Raw genomic sequence first — 19759 nt, forward strand, 5'->3', positions numbered from 1 at the left:
CTAATAAGTCACTTTTAGAGAGGTTTAGTTTTAGGTAGAGAGAGGACATGGTGTTAGAGACAGCGGACAGACAGTTAGTGATGTTTTGGAGGAAAGGTGCAGAGATGTGACGGGAAGAGGTGAAAATGTACTCATTTTAGAAAATCTGCACCTGCTGGATCCTTCTGCTGCCTGAGGCAAACTTCGTCCTGCAAACTTCAAATTATTGTGCGATGCACAAGACAAAGGGCAAACACTAGCACTGCCATCATCAAGCAAATGGAAAAAAAACTGCTGGCATCAAGGATTGTTGGGCCAAGGCCAGAGCGTTCTGCAGAATGGAAAGCCTCCTAAAGATAGTCTGCTCACAGTGGCAGAAAAAAGTCTAATTTTCAATATATATCAAAGCCCTTCACAGTTTAGACATAGTTTAAAATACTTCCTTTATTAAATAATTTTTAAAAATAAAACACAAAACGGGGCACTACAAAAAACCTCCTTGTTATAGAGGTATATTGACCTTAGTCACGTAGTAAACGACTATAGCTGCTTACTTATTTTTTCACACCCTCAGTGTTCAAGAGGGGCTGTAAATTTGTATAATAGTGCAGCAGCTGTCGTTATATCAAAAACCTTGGATATGGGTAAGAACAGATTTATATCTTACGCATTACTTCCCATATTTCGGGTCTTATGATAGAAATTAATCAAGACTTGAGATGAATACTGTTATGGCAGCGATTAGTCTTGTTTTTTTCCAATATCACAAGACAGGAAGATTAGCGGATATTGGAGGTGTGTGCCTTTAGACTTGATGATGCGATTATATATTTCATAATTCAAGTGAATAAAGGCTCATCTCCTATTCGTATCTTTTCAATTTTAATATCATAATCTCCAATTTTTTATATGTATTTTCTTCGTGTTTTTGGTTAAAATCTCAACGCGTTTCTCCGCTTATTGTAGCGGGTCATCAGGAGATTTTTCACTGAGATTATGGCTTTAGTTCTAGATTAATGCCTGTTCCAGAGTTTTAATAGCTCTCTTTAAAGAGGACCATTTTCGCTCTGTCAGACATAGAGTAGGCAGTGCAGATGAATCAGCTGAAATAAGAGATGAGTGGTTACTAATAGAAGGACACCTCTATTATAGAGGTAGTTTCTATATTTGTAAACGATATAGATCTGTCTCTTTTTCAGAGAATGCAGTATTGTGATGGACAATCTGCTCTTCTATATAGCACAGTATTGCATCGTTATGAGGTGATAGCCTTTGGTATAGGCCATCACTCCCTATACTGCAAGTCTGTGATCTATATATTTCCTATTATTCTTCATGTATCTATATATAGGGAAAGCAGCTTGTGGTAAGCACGCTGCGTCCCTATATAGTTTAGATACTAGTCAGCCGCAACCATATATATAAAGATAAGGAGTATCGATTAGAGGTGTTCCCAGATCTATGGTTAAAGCAGGTTGGCTATTATCTCTTCCTTCATAGCACTGCCTAAGGCTGGTACATGTTTCTGACAGAGAGTAAGAGAGGTAGCGCCTCTGGCCTGGATGGTAGGTCAGGGCTATAGGGCTACCATCCAGGCCAGAGGCGCTACCTCTCTTACTCTGAAACATGTACCAGCCTTAGGCAGTGCGGCTGACTAGTATCTAAACTATATAGGGACGCAGCGTGCTTACCACAAGCTGCTTTCCCTATATATAGATACATGAAGAATAATAGGAAATATATAGATCACAGACTTGCAGTATAGGGAGTGATGGCCTATACCAAAGGCTATCACCTCATAACGATGCAATACTGTGCTATATAGAAGAGCAGATTGTCCATCACAATACTACATTCTCTGAAAAAGAGAGATCTATATTGTTTACAAATATAGAAACTACCTCTATAATAGAGGTGTCCTTCTATTAGTAACCACTCATCTCTTATTTCAGTTGATTCATCTGCACTGCCTACTCTATGTCTGACAGAGCGAAAATGGTCCTCTTTAAAGAGAGCTATTAAAACTCTGGAACAGGCATTAATCTAGAACTAAAGCCATAATCTCAGTGAAAAATCTCCTGATGACCCGCTACAATAAGCGGAGAAACGCGTTTAGATTTTAACCAAAAACACGAAGAAAATACATATAAAAAATTGGAGATTATGATATTAAAATTGAAAAGATACGAATAGGAGATGAGCCTTTATTCACTTGAATTATGAAATATATAATCGCATCATCAAGTCTAAAGGCACACACCTCCAATATCCGCTAATCTTCCTGTCTTGTGATATTGGAAAAAAACAAGACTAATCGCTGCCATAACAGTATTCATCTCAAGTCTTGATTAATTTCTATCATAAGACCCGAAATATGGGAAGTAATGCGTAAGATATAAATCTGTTCTTACCCATAGCCAAGGTTTTTGATATAACGACAGCTGCTGCACTATTATACAAATTTACAGCCCCTCTTGAACACTGAGGGTGTGAAAAAATAAGTAAGCAGCTATAGTCGTTTACTACGTGACTAAGGTCAATATACCTCTATAACAAGGAGGTTTTTTGTAGTGCCCCGTTTTGTGTTTTATTTTTAAAAATTATTTAATAAAAGAAGTATTTTAAACTATGTCTAAACTGTGAAGGGCCTAAAGATACAGTCCTCTCAGTGTTGGGTCACTGCATGATGTAAGCACCATTTTTGGTTCCTCTGTGGTGACCGCAGAGGACACTAGAGATAAAATTCGGCAGGCCCCTTGGGTTCAGGTGCCCTTGAAGCAGAGCTTGTAACTGAGGATAATATGGTTGGGCTGACTGGATTTTAAGCAGGCCCCCTCACAATGACCGTATCTCTCTCTAATGGTCAAATTGTTTTATATACACTTTAGTATGTTTGAAAAGTAGACCAAAATGGGGATTAACGCGCAACCCTTTGAAAAAAATGCACATACACAAATATTATCAGATAAGTTGCTCTGTTTTTATTAGTAATACCTCCTTAAGTGTATTTAGAAGCAATGCAATTGCATCTTTCACAGTAGTGCGGGAGACACATATATACATTACATGGGAGGATAGGAGAAGACATAAATCACCAGGGACTGCCTATTTAAGAAAGGGGTGTCCCTTTTGCAGCTTTATCACTTACTTGCGGTTCTCTGCTGCTTTGGCTGATCCTGCAGGCTTACTGATGTCATCTGGCATCACATTCGGGCTGATGGCACAACATGGTTACAGGCTCTTATTACAGCATCCTCGTCTCCTGGCTCGTCCATTACCATCACCAGGTCCTCGTGCTAGGACCACATGCCCCACTGCAGTCGCAGACCAGCATAATTTACCACTCAGCAACTCTTGCACCAACAGTGCTGGAGGCTGCATGCATCCAAGCAATTCCTCCATCCCTGAGTCAAGCGATGATGTCAAGTTTAGACCATGCTCGGCAAAGATCTGCCATGACCTTGGTTGTTCCATCAGAGGTGCAGAGACACCTTAATTCCCTTGGGTCTGGCATCCCCAACACTCCCTATCACTGCATCTCCACATCAGGCATGGTGTCCTGCTTCATGCCAGTTTTACCTGAAGTACACAAGGCCACAGCAATGATCTCGGATCTTCCGCATGTCAGGGACTCACGCTTCCTCCCCCACCTTTCTATTTCAGGACAAGGATGCGGATAACCCTTCTGTCAGCCCGGATCAGTCTCAAGAGTTACCTCCCAAAGTCAGGCCCACCTGTTTGCTTCCTTCTTTAGTTGCTGGAGGTTTTGGCCCAGCTTTCATGCTGCAAGGCAAAAATGCCCATTCTCCTTCAGGTCATCTCATCACCAGCTTGTCTAGATCTCAGTCACCATGTCGATGTCATACTACCAAGCACTACAGAAGCTGCAGGAGATACCGTGCCCACAACCCTTCCTTTGGCTCATCCTTGGCTTCTCATCAGAACTCCGGCTCCACCTCCTCCTGCTCTGATGCCCATCACTGCTGGCATTGCATTTACCACCATCACCATTCTGAGCACTCCTCACTCACAGCCTCTGCCAGCTGCTGTTATTCTGTCAGGTCCTGAGGTTACCACCAGTCCATTGGTTGCTCCGGTTCCTTCTGGGGTAGTGAAAACAGATTGCCTACGTACCTGTGTCTAAAGGCGAGGCATCTGATGATAGTTTCACTTTGGCAGTACGTTCTCTGCTAGGGAATGTCCAGGTATTACGGACGTGAGTCAGTCTGCGGCATCGGGACTTCCACTGGAATCTTCGACAGCCGCGTCGATTTCATCGACTGCATCTTTCAGAGATACATACTTCTGCAATGTTGCTCCTCTTCACCTTTGTCAACTAAAACAAATCAATAAGATTATGGAGTTTGAATACGTAGAAATTTGGTCATTGGTCTCTGTTGATTCACCGACCATTGATAAAGAGCACCATTTTGAGAGGGGCTAAAAAAAATCCAAAAAGATAACAAAGAAATAACCTCCTTTCGGGACATGCATGTATGGTTGGTTTAGTGCGCGAGAGTATGTAAAGCGGGTAATGTGCATCTACTATTGCAAGCGAGTTGGGTTTATTGGAGGTGTGATGCATAGGTAGGTGGCTTTCAGATTACTTTCTGCGGTATTCTAGGCTAGGCCTGCTCCTTTATTAACCTACACACCTCTAGTGGGACAACTTCCACTACAAACACTTTAAAAAGTCCATCTACAGAGAATGTTTAGTTTAAAAGTAGAACTGGTGAAGGACAGTGCTCCAGCCCACTATAGCTAATGTAGAGTAAACAAGTACCAAAATTGGTACAAAATGGGACTTACCCAGTGTAGGTGGGAAAGCCCTGGTTTTGGGCCACCCACCTTCCACCTCCACGTCCTGGTAGGCATTGAATCCAATAATTGAGGTCCATGTTCTAGTTTCCTGACCCCTGTCCTGTGAAGGGGAGGGGGGGGGGGGGGAGAGCAAGCCACGACTTGTCACATCCCTGGGTGGGGATGCGACCATAAAATGGTTTACAAAGAACAGAAAAAAGGTCCAGTGCTCCCAAGAAACTATCCGTGTGGAACATAGTTTGCAATAAAGATTTTTTCAACTTTGAAAGTTTATTGCATTGTTCCACACGGATAGTTTCTTGGGAGCACCGGACCTTTTTTCTGTTCTTTGTAAACTAGTTTAAAAGTAGGGTCATGAAAATACATTTTGCTGAGAACTGGTACCCTAATATCAGTTATACAAAACACTTAAAGCCAATGCCCTAACCTAGACTGTATGGACTGCATTAAACGGTTGGCAAAAAGACAAAAAAATACCACTTTCATTTTACATCGCATTACCAAATCATACAAGATCAAGAATATATTGACCAAACATTGGCTTAACGATCCAATAAAGCAGAATTGGCATAAAATGGCAAAAAAAGACTTGACCCCAAAAACGCTGGTTACAGACAGACCAACAAAGCAAGAATAGAGCAAGAAACCATCAACGTATTCCCGTCGGTCGCCTAAATCCTCTGGAAAACAGGGATGGCTTAAGAATAAGACCTAAGTGTCATCATGGACCCATGACTCAACCTTTGTGCAGACATGCTATAGTTTTCCTGTTCAGTTCTATTTTAGAACCCTAAATCCACCAGGGATAATCCAGAGGTTTTGCAAGTCCAGATTAGCAACAAAGTGAGTTTTGGATGAATTATGGGCCAATTGAGGGAACTTTATTTTCTGAATTTTCAGGTCTGCGTATTAGGGGAAATAGCTTAAATGGGACGTAGGAAAGTTTGGGTTGATGTACCACCTTTTGTACCGCTTGGTTAAGGAGGGCATATCTAAGGAGAATGCCCTGGTCTTGTATGGTATGTCTTCTATGTTATGCAGTGGATCTGGAGTAGACGTAATGACATTGATGAAGCAGCAGGTTTATAGGTAACAATTGTTTTGCTTTAGGAAGCTACTGGAGTTGGGTGGGGGTCAGCAGTAGGGCCCAGTATTAGGTTAGAGGGTTAGCTTTCAGTTTCAGATGTGGTTAGATGCTTTAGCAGTTCATTACTATTCACAAAGCACTCTGCGATTGGAGGTTCATTGAATAAGTCGGTGGAAATTTGCATGTGTCATGGTCTATGTGAGCTTCTAACTAGTTTCTGTAGTACAGATTCCTGCCGCTCCAACATATGTTCCCAGGACATTCATTATTCAGAGTCATCTACAGCAGTGTTCCCCAACTCCAGTCCTCAGGAACCGCCAACAGGTCATATTTTCAGGATCTCCTCAGTGTTGCACAGGTGATGTAATTATTGTCAGTGCCTCAGACATTGCCACAGGTGTTCTTACCATAGGATATCCTGAACACATGACCTGTTGGTGGTCCCTGAGGACTGAAGTTGGGGACCGCTGATCTAGAGGGCAGATAACAGACCAGGCAATAGCTTTGGAATTTCCGAACTATGAAAGTATTCAGGGATTGCAGTAGGCCCAGGTTCTGCCAGAGGCCCTTGAAATCAGCAGAGTCTAGGTATTCACACCAATATCTGCTTTCTCAGGATGGCTACATTGATAACACTTACGTGTGCCAGTTTGAAACATACAGCAGGGCTCTTCTCAGAGCTGGTGATCATATGGCTGGAAATAATTCCCCAAGTGGCCTGGCAAGGGGCATATAATGAAGAAGCTATAGACAAAGGTTGGAGAGCGGTTGACACATGGCTGATACACTTTGTGCGTTCAACAGGCGTCTCACGAGCCCAGATGTAACCATTTGCATAAAACTGGTTTGGATATTTTGCTTTCAGACTTGCAAGACAGATTGGAGCAGGTGCGTCTATGTTGGGTGAGGTTGGAGCTCCGTGTAGACTACACAGACGCCTTGGTAGTTGATGTTTATTGGGGAGGTTAAGTGTTGGAGTTGAAGGCAGACTTGCTTACTGGGAGGCCGGTGGCCAGCATGTAGCTTCAGATTCTGTCATATGTTAATGGTTTAAATAGTCCATTTTTAAATAAAATGGACTAGTGACTAGTGGTGGGGGGCGGGGAGCGGCGGGGAGGAACGGAGGGGAGATCTCTCTCTTTGCCTCTCTCCCCCCCGCAACTCACCTGTCACCCGCGCCGGCCCCCGAATCTTTAGAGACGAGCGGGCAGGTACTCGAATAAGGCACTACTCGCTCGAGTAGTTTGCCTTATCGCGTATGCTCGCTCATCTCTAGTTACTATTGCCAAGTTGTTTTGCTGAGAAGTTATTGGGGCTGTATGGATTAACAGTAAGGCCCAGTATAGGTTAGAGGGTGAGCTGTCACCTACAGCACTGGGCTGGTTGGTTACTCCTAAGTTGTTAGGTAAAAATGGAGGCGCCCAGTATTAAATTTGATGCTAGCCGATTATGTCAGACCACTACAGAGATCTGTTAGTCTTTATTTTAAGTAACTATCTAGTTTTTTTGTTCTTTTTAGAGATTTGGAGCCATGAAGGAAGTTATTTATATGAACAATTTTGAAACCGATGTTCTATACAATCACGTCCAGTTACCTTTCTATGTATACAACTGTCTGTTACACTGACAATATATGGGATTTGGAAAGGGTTCACTAATCGATTACACTTAATAGTTTTGTTTCAGACATCGAGCAGGTGTTGCTCCTTCTCTCTCTGTGGAGTCCAAAAACTCTAAAGTCCAACACCTTGATGTCACTATAGACCTAACAATCCAACATGTGACATTTACGAAAAACTATAGTTGCCATGCCCCTTCACTATACAATTCCCTATCATTCTTCCTATTCCCGGGGGTGAAGCACATAGTTAAGCCCCTCTTACATGGGAACGTTATTGTGCAAACCGCCCGTTAGATCGAGCGGTTTGCATAATTATGAAGTGGGAACACATGCAGTGAAAAACCAATCAGTGATAAATCGTTGATCGTCTCTTTCATGTAGACCAGGAAATCATCGTTGGTTTGCTGCTGCATCGTTCAGTTTAAACAGGCAGTTAAGTCATCTATGAACAACTGCCTGTTTACTGTCAATGGATGCGGGTGACCGAAAAGATCTCTGACACGCTCCCAGACCATAAGTAATGGTGCCCCTGTGTAAAAAGCACAGAAACGATCATTGCTGGGATGACTGTCAGGCCTCGTGTCCCTCTAGATCAACTCTCAAGATGTGAGGCCCAAACCAAAATGATTGACTCCTGTGTGGCATGTGTGATCGCCTCTCCGGAAGCAACAATGATTAAACGGATCGGCAACAAATATTGGTATGTGGTACAAACAGGCCTTGCCAAAAGCTTTAACTTCTTCACACTCAGAGTGTAGATTTACATCCTGAGCTTGTATGGAGCGGAACGCGAAGCCGATTCTGCAGCATACATGTAGGAATTCCAAATATTATTATTAAGTTCTACATGCAGGGAGGCGATATGGTGTCTTAAAGTGAATAGATCGCCTATTTTTTTATTACCAATTAAAACATTAAAAACTAATTAAAACATTTTCTATTCTTTTCTGATTGTAGATTTTATTTTCTGTACATCTTGCCTGAGTTGCAGTTAACAGTATTTAGACATTTGCTTTGCTGCAGCCTCATGGGCCATAGACATGAACAGGCGAAGGCCCATTTATTTCTATGGGAATCTGCTGTGGGCATGATCCATGATCTGTGCAGGGAAGGGGGAGGAGGTGAGCTGTGACCATCACCTATACAGTTCAATGCTAGAGAGTGTTGTGGGCATACTCTGTGACCTGTGCAGGAAGGGGGTGAGCTGTGAGCATTAATTATGAATAGTAGACCCTGTGTTCTCTATATATAGGTGTCAATATATAAATACACAATAAACACCTACATAAAAAAAAAAACTAAAAAAAAACTTGATTTACACAATAGGTCATTTTCTGATTAAACATTCCCTTTAGTAAAGAAGTTAATGGGACTCACTATTATGGGTAAAGTATTTGTACAGTAATTTGAGGTTGTTAGTTTTGGTCATCTGTTTCCCACTTTCCTATCACAACTGTACGAGTGCACAACACTAGGAAAAGGAAACAAGAAAGGCTTTACGTAAAAACTAAGAAATTTACGAAAATTCTACAATCAAACAGGGTGATACCGTGAAGCAGGAGGTTAAAAATAGTCAAATAACATATTAATGAGTAGTTAAATGGCCCGTAGCGTTCCGCAAAGTATTTTCAGAAACAACAACTGTGATACAAAATTGGACAAGTGACCGTTGTTGAGCAACTGGAACCGTGTTCTCTGCAATGGCGGATCAAGTAGACCGTAGGCGCGGTGCTTGGCTACCCTTCTACCCACCAGCACTCCGCTATGTCTTTGGTAACACCACATTTCTGTGCTAACCATGACAGCTGGATGTTGTCATTCCGCTTGCCAAAATGCTCTGCCCCTACATACTGACAGTGTCCAATCATCGCTGACACTATCGGATTGTGTTAGTGTGCATTCTCATAGGTGAGAAAAGACGCACAAAAACATAACCCATTCTTTCCAATAGTCTACTTGCATTGGCGATTTTTCTCTCACAAGTGTTACAAGACAGAATAATAGCAGGATGTTCTATTTTCGTGTGAGTCTCGCAGACAATAGACCATGCAGATGTGCGGTCTCCCACACAGTAGACAGATGGAGTGTCTCCAAGCTGTGAATTGTCTGGCGTGTCTCACTCGTGTCGCACCCTTAGGGACACATTACTGACAAGGGGAATGGTAACCCCAACTGGTCAATTAGGCCTGTGTTATGTGGAGATCCGTAGCAGGGAAAATTCAGAAGTGGATTACAGCATTTGGATTTAGCACGTCACCAAGGATCAGAATGCAAATCAACGGGAGTGACCTCTTCCTTCTGATCCACCAGCAAAGTCGGCAATTCACACCAGGCATTTCCAGTATTAAATTACCTTTACATGGAACGACTGTCGGTTGCATGAATGCCCAATAGTCGCCCCACCACCTATTGCTCCTGTGTTTTCACACAGCAGAGACAATCGTTCAGAGAATGGAGGCGGAGTGCGAATTCTCTTCCAGCTGCCTCCATTCACTGCAAACAGGTTTTAGGGTGAGCTAAAAAAATTAAAAATAAAAAAAAACCTGTTGGTGGCCGAGTGTACATGGGACGACTATCACCCGAATTCGATGTTAACAGCAATTATCTGGGCGATAATCACCCAGTGTTAAGTTGCCTTTAAGTACCACACCTCTGCCATGAAACTGAATCGATAGGTGTGAAATGCCAACTTTGCTGGTGGATCAGAAGAGGTCGCTCCTGGTTGACTCTGTATTTGGATCCCTGGTGAAGTGAAACAATAGTTTAATTTCCTGACTTTGGAGAGACTTTAGCACTTCAAAAACGCGGGTATTTATTGTGGAAAGATTCCGCATTCATTGCCTTTTCCATCAAGTAATAGAGTATAAGGTTTTGGTTCAGCAGGTTCAGTGGGAGTATCTGTGGATTACGACTTTATGGGAGTATCTGCGAGTTCTGAATTTATGTGGATGGTGAGATTATCTGTGGGTTTTGATTCTACCTGGACATTGGGAGTATCTGTGGGTTCCGACTTAATGGAAGTATGTATGGGTTCTGACCTCATCTGGACAGTGGGAGTATCTGTGGGTTCTGACCTCATCTGGACAGTGGGAGTATCTGTGGGTTCTGACCTCATCTGGACAGTGGGAGTATCTGTGGGTTCCGACTTAATGGAAGTATCTGTGGGTTCTGACCTCATCTGGACAGTGGGAGTATCTGTGGGTTCTGACCTCATCTGGACAGTGGGAGTATCTGTGGGTTCTGACCTCATCTGGACAGTGGGAGTATCTGTGGGTTCTGACTTCATCTGGACAGTGGGAGTATCTGTGGGTTCTGACCTCATCTGGACAGTGGGAGTATCTGTGGGTTCTGACCTCATCTGGACAGTGGGAGTATCTGTGGGTTCTGACTTCATCTGGACAGTGGGAGTATCTGTGGGTTCTGACTTCATCTGGACAGTGGGAGTATCTGTGGGCTCTGACTTCATCTGGACAGTGGGAGTATTTGTGGGTTCTGACCTCATCTGGACAGTGGCAGTATCTGTGGGTTCTGACCTCATCTGGACAGTGGGGGTATCTGTGGGTTCTGACCTCATCTGGACAGTGGGAGTATCTGTGGGTTCTGACTTCATCTGGACAGTGGGAGTATCTGTGAGTTCTGACTTTATGGAAGAATCTGTAGATTCCGATTCACTCTCAACAGTGGGATTATCTGTGGTCGTTTTTTTTTGTGTCCAGTGTCTGGCAACGACATAGTCCGTTGAGAGCGGCACGGCACCGGGCAGTGGATGAGTTCCACGCAGCCTTAGTCTTGCACACTGTGTCTTGATGCTAAATGTGCGCACTGAAGCCTGAACAGATTTATTTCTTGTTCCGTGAGTTCGGTCGAACGTCGTGGCTTTATCTACTTTGGTGACGGCATCCGATGGTTCTGATGTTATCGGAATGACTTGTGAGCAGGTCGGACAGCAGTCACCGGGCTGTAAAGGGATCTGAAGCGCGGTTATAGCTCCACCACGCTTTCTTTTAACCGGTGGTAATTCTACAGCCGTAAATATCGTTGGCACGGCATTTAACGTCAGTCTTCTTTTCCCGTTTTTAGGGTTGTATCTATAGCAGTTTGGTGCAAAGTGCTTTGAACACATCCGATAGGGATCACTTGCCTTCGAGCCAAGTATCTTGTTGACAAAATCCTCCAGATTGCTGAACTTTTGACCGGTTGCCATCAACCAGTTTCGGATCTGGTCTTTCTCTTTTGGGAAAACGTGTAGAATGACCCCCAGATCATCTCTGCGACTGGCTGGGGAGCAGCCCTCAACCACGCATGCCGGCATCCTGAGGGGGAAAGAACAAATTCATTCACGCGTGCCGCGATAGAAATGTTACTGCAGAGACGTCTCATCCTGCTAGAATACCTACAGAATCATCAGTTGTGGTCAGACGAAGCAGATGAAATGAGCAATAAGCTCTAATATACCGCTAAACAGAACAATACGTATAAGCGCTGAGAGAGTTGAAAGGCTACAAGCTGTTGTAGGTCTTCACATATATTTCATAGTCTAACATTTTCACCAGAAGTGTTTTGGACCTTTATTGCGTAGAACACAATTTCAGCTATTCGGATGTTGCGACCGAAGGTCATGTTCACACGTTGTAGAAATGCTGCAACAGATCTGCAGCATTTTACAGCGTCTGCAGTGTGGATGATGGAATCTGCCCTAAATGCTGCAAAATAAATCCACATCTTAGGCTTAACCTGCAGTACATGCAGGCAGAGCCCGAGCCAGGCCGTCAGAGCCCGAGCCAGGCCTACAGAGCCCGAGCCAGGCCTACAGAGCCCGAGCCAGGCCTTCAGAGCCCGAGCCAGGCCGACAGAGCCCGAGCCAGGCCGACAGAGCCCGAGCCAGGCCTTCAGAGCACGAGCCAGGCCGTCAGAGCCCGAGCCAGGCCGTCAGAGCCCGAGCCAGGCCGTCAGAGCCCGAGCCAGGCCGTCAGAGCCCGAGCCAGGCCGTCAGAGCCCGAGCCAGGCCGTCAGAGCCCGAGCCAGGCCGTCAGAGCATGGTAACTCGACTTACTAAAAGACCAGGCTGTTTTGAGCCTTGAGGACCAGACACTTTTTAGGGGTTTTCCCATGTGGTGGTTTTACTGGCCTTATTTTTTTTTCCTTCAGCTACAAAAATTAATTTTTGCTTTTTTTTCCCCAGTGACATAAAAGGGCCATTTTTTAAAATATCTTTTTCACTGACCTTTTTTCCCATTTTTGGGGGGTAAAAAGGTAAAAAATGATTTTTATTTATTTTTTTACATTTATAGTTTTTTTAAATTAGTATATTTATGTATTGATATATAATATGTATGGTTTTGGATTACAGGGTGTATACTGCGACGGTTTTGGTTGCCGTCGGCTTTGGGTTATTTTCTTTTATATGTTTTTTTCTTATTTTTGTAATTATTTTTTTTTACCACCTATGTCCCCCCCTGATATCATATAAAACCTCTGGGGGACAGTCACATTTTTTTTTTAAATTCTATTACACATATTTTCACTGTAGCTTGGTGAAGCATAGGAGGCCCAGTGGGGAAAACATCCCCCCATAGTGACAATAGTAACTGGCAAAGTTGATCAGGGGTACCAGCGGATCACGTGATCGCCGACTCGTTTAGTGGAAGTCATACTTCCATTTTTTAGTACATAGCGCTCATTGAGTGCTATGTACCCCAGAAAGGAGAAGGTAGAAGGGGTTACAAACAGCTCCTCCCTTCTCCTATGGGCTGACAACCTGGCCTGTTCCTGCTTGATTGCAGCAGCAGAGGCTTTAATCTTGTGTCATATGTTTGTGATCGGGCGGGATTAAAGCCCAGGACCAAGCACATTAAATTTACAGCGCTTGGTCCTTTAGGGGTTAAAAACTGTCAGACCCATGTTGGATTCATGTGTGGCAGAAATCTGAGGCCGTGGCTTGGACTTCTGCTGCGGATCTGGATACACATGAGACAAATGCAGCGGCCCGAGAAACCTGCAGAGTCCGACATGGATTTTGGGAACCAGTAAGAAAAAATCTACACGAACGGGTTGGATATCAAATAATTTTCTGTCTCCTTGAGGGGTTAATGGTCAGAAATAGGAAGCAAACAGTTTTTCTTGCATTATGTTTTAAGGCGGGTCAATTAATAATAAATTAACCCTGTAAGGGCTTCTACGCATTAATGTATTTTTTTAATGCTGCAATATCGCTGCATTTTATTCAATAGGAGCTCACCGTCGGACATGCACAATACAGATTTCTTTTTTTTTTTTAAACCCCCACATCGCCTAGCGATGACGCGGAATCCGTGGTCTTTTTGTAATGTCAATTTTTGACATTATCAAAGTTTTATAGAGAATCCTATCCCGGGGTTCTCCGTCCAGAGCTGCAGCCACTGGGATAGGCTTCTCTAAAAAACTTTAAAAACGCCAACAAAACATACATGAACCAAATAAAAAACAAAGACACTGAAGAACAAAAAGAACCGCTCATTGTTCTCCTCCCTGCGCCAGGAGGCATAACAGTTACCGAATAAAAGCCTTGAATTTAGGTTTTGTCCACCTGGAAATTCTTCTTATAAAAGCGAATTAGGATAATTGAGGGGCTTCGCTGGCTTGCGGTCTCCTCTGAGGCACGTAACCAGCTTTACTTAAGGCTGAATGCACAGGCGGAAATTCCGCGGCAAGATTTCACGCAGAATTTCTGCCATTGCATTACATTGGTTTATGCAATCCTATACAGAGAGCCATGATTTTGATCACAGATGACCAAATCGTGGCATGTCCTATTTCAGTGTGTGACTGCGTACACGGCGTGCGATGTGTTTGACTGTCCCATTGAAAACAATAGGCGATGCGTTCCGAGGGACGTGAATAAGAGCACATGCAGTGATTTTTTTTGTATCTCGCAGCATCGCGAAACTCATGCGAGATTCCTGCTGTGTGAATGTAGCCTAAGGCTGCCTGTCCACGGGCGAATTTTGATTGCATTCCCCACAGCACTAATCCGGCCGCGGGGAACGCAGTGAACGCTCTCCATAGCATTGCTATGGAAAGTGCAGCCCCCGTCCACGAGCGGAGAACCATAGCGATTTTCCGTTCGTGACTGGCTAATCGCAGCATGCTGGCTTTTGCCTTGATTCTCTGCGGTCAGCCTGTCAGGCTCAGTGCGGAGAAGCGCCAGCTGTCTCCTGCTCCCCGGCGGCGGATATCGCTACGCCCGTGGACAGGCAGCCTAAGGAGTATCTACAATTTGAACGTGCTCTCAGAATTGACTGCGGTATTTTAAGGGTTAACCGGTGCAGTCGGTGTCAATGCCGATTGCCGCTGGGTGTCCGCTATCGAAGACGGCCGACGTCTCCATGTACAGACCAGGGACGGCTTCAGACGTATTAACCCCGTGCACCTCAGGCCTCTTCCACACGGGGGACAGCGATTTTGCCGTGTGACAATAGTGTCTTTGTTCCCGCAGTTTCTCGGCGATATCCGTGCTCTTTTATGAGAATAATCTCACATTTCGTCCATCTGTGATAAAACCGCGGGATTTTTTAGCACAAAAGTCAACAGGAGTTTCTAATGTTAAAATCGCATCACACGAAAACAGCAAGTCTGTGCGATACGATAAAGGAGGCTCCATAGGGAAAGATGGGAGAGAAAAAAATAGCGCATCAGTGAAAACATCGCAGATGTGAAGGAATCCGTGGAAGAGCAGGGGTGTCACAAACACGTGTCTGTCCGTGCTGTCGCATGTGGGAAAATCGTGCAGTTTTGTTGTCTGTGTGAAAAAGACTTAAAATGCACATATAGGTCCTGGATGTGAAGGGGTTAACGCCAGAGGGCACCTCCGCCCCCGGCCGCATACGGAGGAGGGCATCTACGATCCTGGCGCCACTTTACAACTCTAGATGAAAAACCGCCAACCTACAGAAGCTGTAAGAAGCGTAAGCGGCGCTCCTGTCCGGTGTTTCCTGCAGCCATCATCCAGCTACTTAATTATTTTGCTGTAAAAAGAAAAAAAAAAAAAAGCTACTAAAATGTGTCATTTTTACCCCAAAATACTGTGTGTGAAACTACGGTACTGCGGTGACACTACGAGGGCTCCAGACGCACACAGTACATACATACACGCCTGGAAGAAACCACGCAGGAAGTCTGTGGCTCGCCGTGTCCGTACACTGCCAGTAACCCCTTCCCTCCTGTATCGCTCCGCACCGAGCCTCTCAGACACCGGCCTTGGAGGGCAGCTGACACTGAAGGGGTTACACGATAGGTGAGCCAATCACAAAGTTTCCTCACGTCTATAGTTGGCACGCGGCAACGCGTGCGACCATACAGCGAAAGAGGCGACCGCAGGGCCAGGCTGGAGAGCGCACGGCGAGGGCGGCGACCGCACGGCCAGGCTGGACACCGCACGGCCAGGCTGGACACCGCACGGCGAAGGAGGCGACCGCACGGCCAGGCTGGACACCGCACGGCGAAGGAGGCGACCGCAGGGCCAGGCTGGACACCGCACGGCGAGGGAGGCGACCGCACGGCCAGGCTGGACACCGAACGGCGAGGGAGGCGACCGCACGGCCAGGCTGGACACCGCATGGCGAAGGAGGCGACCGCACGGCCAGGCTGGACACCGCACGGCGAAGGAGGCGACCGCACGGCCAGGCTGGACACCGCACGGCGAAGGAGGCGACCGCACGGCCAGGCTGGAGAGCGCACGGCGAGGGAGGCGACCGCACGGCCAGGCTGGAGAGCGCACGGCGAGGGAGGCGACCCCACGGCCAGGCTGGAGAGCGCACGGCGAGGGAGGCGACCGCACGGCGAGGGTGGAGAGCGCACGGCGAGGGAGGCGACCGCACGGCCAGGCTGGAGAGCGCACCGCGAGGGAGGACGACTGCACGGCCAGGCTGGAGAGCGCACGGCGAGGGGGGCGACCCCACGGTCAGGCTGGAGAGCGCACGGCGAGGGAGGCGACCCCACGGCCAGGCTGGAGAGCGCACGGCGAGGGAGGCGACCCCACGGCCAGGCTGGAGAGCGCACGGCGAGGGAGGCGACCCCACGGCCAGGCTGGAGAGCGCACCGCGAGGGAGGACGACTGCACGGCCAGGCTGGAGAGCGCACGGCGAGGGGGGCGACCCCACGGCCAGGCTGGAGAGCGCACCGCGAGGGAGGACGACTGCACGGCCAGGCTGGAGAGCGCACGCCGAGGGGGGCGACCCCACGGTCAAGCTGGAGAGCGCACGGCGAGGGAGGCGACCGCACGGCCAGGCAGACCACCGCACTGTGTGGCTCCCTTATAAAGTTTTTGTTTTCCAAAATCAAACTGCCTACAGAGAGCAAAGTAATTTCCTCAGCAGCGACTCAATATGACAATGTGGCCCCACAGAGAGCAGAGTTACCACATGCAGCTCCTGCAGCGCCCCCCTCAGGCCCTCCACCAGCCGCTCACTTACTCGGTGCTGTGCCCGGCCGCTTCCTGTAGGCCGTCCCCACCGCCGTTACCAGAGACGTGTTTACCATAACAACAGGCAGAGGCCGGAAGATTCGCTGCCGGGAGGGCGACACCTAGTGCTTGTAAGTGGGTACTGCAGGGTAGTGTCAGTGTGGGAAGTGTGTTGTAGAAGCCTGCTGCCCCTCTCACTCAGATCTGCTCACTTTTAGGGTCTCCGTGGCAGAGACCCCGCACGTACACATTATTTCCGCTCGTGTTTGTTCATACAAACTCTTTTTCTCTCTGACGACCGCTCCGGGATAAAGACGAAACAGCGCAGCGGATCTGATTGTTGGCCAATTCTGTTCAGAAAAATCGCTCATTAGTTCCTGTAGGAGGGGAAAAAAAGAATCGCCTTGCGTGTAGCTGAGTTTGGCGCGCCCGCGGTGACACTATGATTCAATGTGAGAATACACGGCAAGAAAACCGTCCGCTTTACCAGGAGGCTCAGACCGCTGATCGCACCCGCTCGTGTCAATATGGCGAATTAGTCAATGGATCCATCTGGCGCCATTCAGTCCCATCGCAGAGCCGATCCCTTTACTCTTTACAGTTATTTCTGTTCCTATAATAGAACCAAAGACTGCAGCCGGGGCAAGCGCGTCCGTATAACGTATTCCATGCGCAGGATATGCTTCACCAATCTCCTATAGGCGGCCATGGTAACGCTCGCACTAAACACGCGCCAGAAAAATCACAGCATGTTCTATCTTGGTGCGCATGCATGCATAATACATGCCAAGATGGCGATTGGCGGCACTCGTCATTGTGTACTCGCTGCGTGCCGCGCGCATATCTCTCACAGACCGCACGCTACGAGATCTGGCGGGCTCACACGGGCGTAATGTAATGGAGTATTACATGCGCGCATAATCATCGCGTTGAATGGCTGTGATTGGTTCATCAACCACTGCAGTGATTGGCTGAGCCACGGCGCTCGAGAACCAATCACTGACAGCGCTTCCTGGAGGCGGGGTTTTTGAAGCTCCACACCAGGAAGTGCTTGCTGAAAACTACGAACAAGAGATGCAGAGGAGACGCGGGGCGGAGCTGACAGCGCCTCTTAGGCCTCATGTCCACGGGAATATCTCATGTAGCAAATCCGTGCGCGTCTCCAACGTGTGAAATCCGCAGATTATCCGTAGGACCATCCGCAGTTGATTTAACAGCCGCCGGTGTGATTTATTTCGATTAGCGAATTTCACGCACGGGGAAAATACGCAGCATGCTCCATTTTAACGCGGATCACGGCGGCCTGGCGCATTTGTCCTCTATCGCAATTGATCTCCCGCATGCAAAAAACCCCGACAGTTAAGGCCCCTGTCCACGGGCGTGATTTCGCTGGCAGTAAACCGCAGGCGAATCACGCCCTCTGAAGCTTTCCATAGCGTTGCTATAGAGAGCGCCGGCCCTTGTCCACGAGCAGAGTATCATTGCGATTCTCCGCTCACAGCCGTCAATCCGCAGCATGGTGTAAATTGTCCCGATTCTCCGCGGTCAGCCTATCTGTCAGATTAGGCTGACCTGCGGAGAACTGTCTGCGGCTCATGCTCCCGGGCGGCAGCTCCGGCGGGATACTGCGACGCCCGTGTACAGGGGGCTTAATAGTGCATCCACTGCAGAGATCCGCGCGGGCTGTATTCTTCCCACGGACATGAGGCCTTAGGCGATCTTATTCTTTTTTTTTTTTTAAAGGCAGCCAAGGCTTATTTTCGGGGTAGGGCTTATATTTCAACGCCCCCTAAAAAATCCAGGCAAAAGAGCAATACAAAGTCGCTCAACTTTGTAGCGCCACACGCGACTTCCTAACGACACAAGATCGTGATATCGCCGTGAGAAAACGCAGTGATATCGCGCCGAACACGGATGCAACATCACTGTGATTATCTCGCCTGTGTGAAAGAGGCCTTAAACGCATCAGAGAAACAGAATACATTGTTTTTATATAGATTTTAGCTGTGCTTCAGGAATGTACTGAAAAAGCCGCGTGCGAACACACCGCTGCTTCATCCACCATTTTTTTATTTCATTCTAAGGCTGGATTTACATGACCGTATATCGGCTGGGTTTTCACGCCAGGCCGATATATGGCGTCTCTCTCTGCAGGGGGGGAGCCTGGAAGAGCCAGGAGCAGTGCTCGGAGCTCCCGCCCCCTCTCTGCCTCCTCTCCGCCCCTCTGCACTATTTGCAATGAAAGGAGGCGAGACGGGGGTGGGGCTAAGTTTCAAGAATTAGCCCCGCCCCTGCCCCGCCTCTCCCCATTGCAAATAGTTCAGAGGGGCAAAGAGGAGGTGGAGAGGAGGCAGAAAGGGGGCGGGAGCTCAGTTCCTGCTCCTGGCTCTTCCATCCTCCCCCCCTGCAGATGAATCCAGCCTCAAAGCAGAAAAATGCGTGGGGGGGGGGGGGGAGTGGAAGGTTCCAGTAAAATCCCCATTGATTTCTTGTTCCATCTATTTGCTTGCCTTCCATTTGGTTTCGGCTTTTATTTTTATTTTATTTTTTATTTTGCTGTTCCATTGTAGCCCATGAGCCTGCTCACACCACCTAGAAGCGCGCATGAGTCTCGTGTGATGCGATGAGCACAAAACTCACACCAATATGAAATCCTTTCTTTTGAATTGATTTATTTGCAGGTTCTGTATTTCGGCGAACGCATCGCTCATTGTTTGCAATGGGATCTTGAAAAACAATCGCCTTACATGCAGAAAGGATTGTCAGTGTCATACAATTTATTTGAAACCAGTGTGTTACGTGTGCTGCTGGG

General features: G+C 46.9%; 1 protein-coding gene across 1 annotated transcript; it reads right to left on the reverse strand.

Moving 5' to 3' along the window:
* Positions 1-10045: 10045 nt before the first annotated feature.
* Positions 10046-16989, reverse strand: LOC136626387 (uncharacterized). Its single transcript, XM_066601387.1, has 2 exons — positions 16958-16989; positions 10046-11821 (listed from the first exon to the last, which is right to left on the reverse strand). The coding sequence occupies exon 2, from the start codon at positions 11818-11820 to the stop codon at positions 10414-10416; it is 1407 nt and encodes a 468-aa protein (XP_066457484.1). The 5' UTR covers position 11821; positions 16958-16989; the 3' UTR covers positions 10046-10413.
* Positions 16990-19759: the final 2770 nt, after the last annotated feature.

The sequence above is a fragment of the Eleutherodactylus coqui genome, chromosome 4, assembly GCF_035609145.1.
Source record: "Eleutherodactylus coqui strain aEleCoq1 chromosome 4, aEleCoq1.hap1, whole genome shotgun sequence".
Taxonomy (NCBI): domain Eukaryota; kingdom Metazoa; phylum Chordata; class Amphibia; order Anura; family Eleutherodactylidae; genus Eleutherodactylus; species Eleutherodactylus coqui.

Bases quoted from the DNA above. Each gene is read 5' to 3' on its own strand.
- LOC136626387 (XM_066601387.1), bottom strand. From the start codon at position 11,820: ATGCCGGCATGCGTGGTTGAGGGCTGCTCCCCAGCCAGTCGCAGAGAT.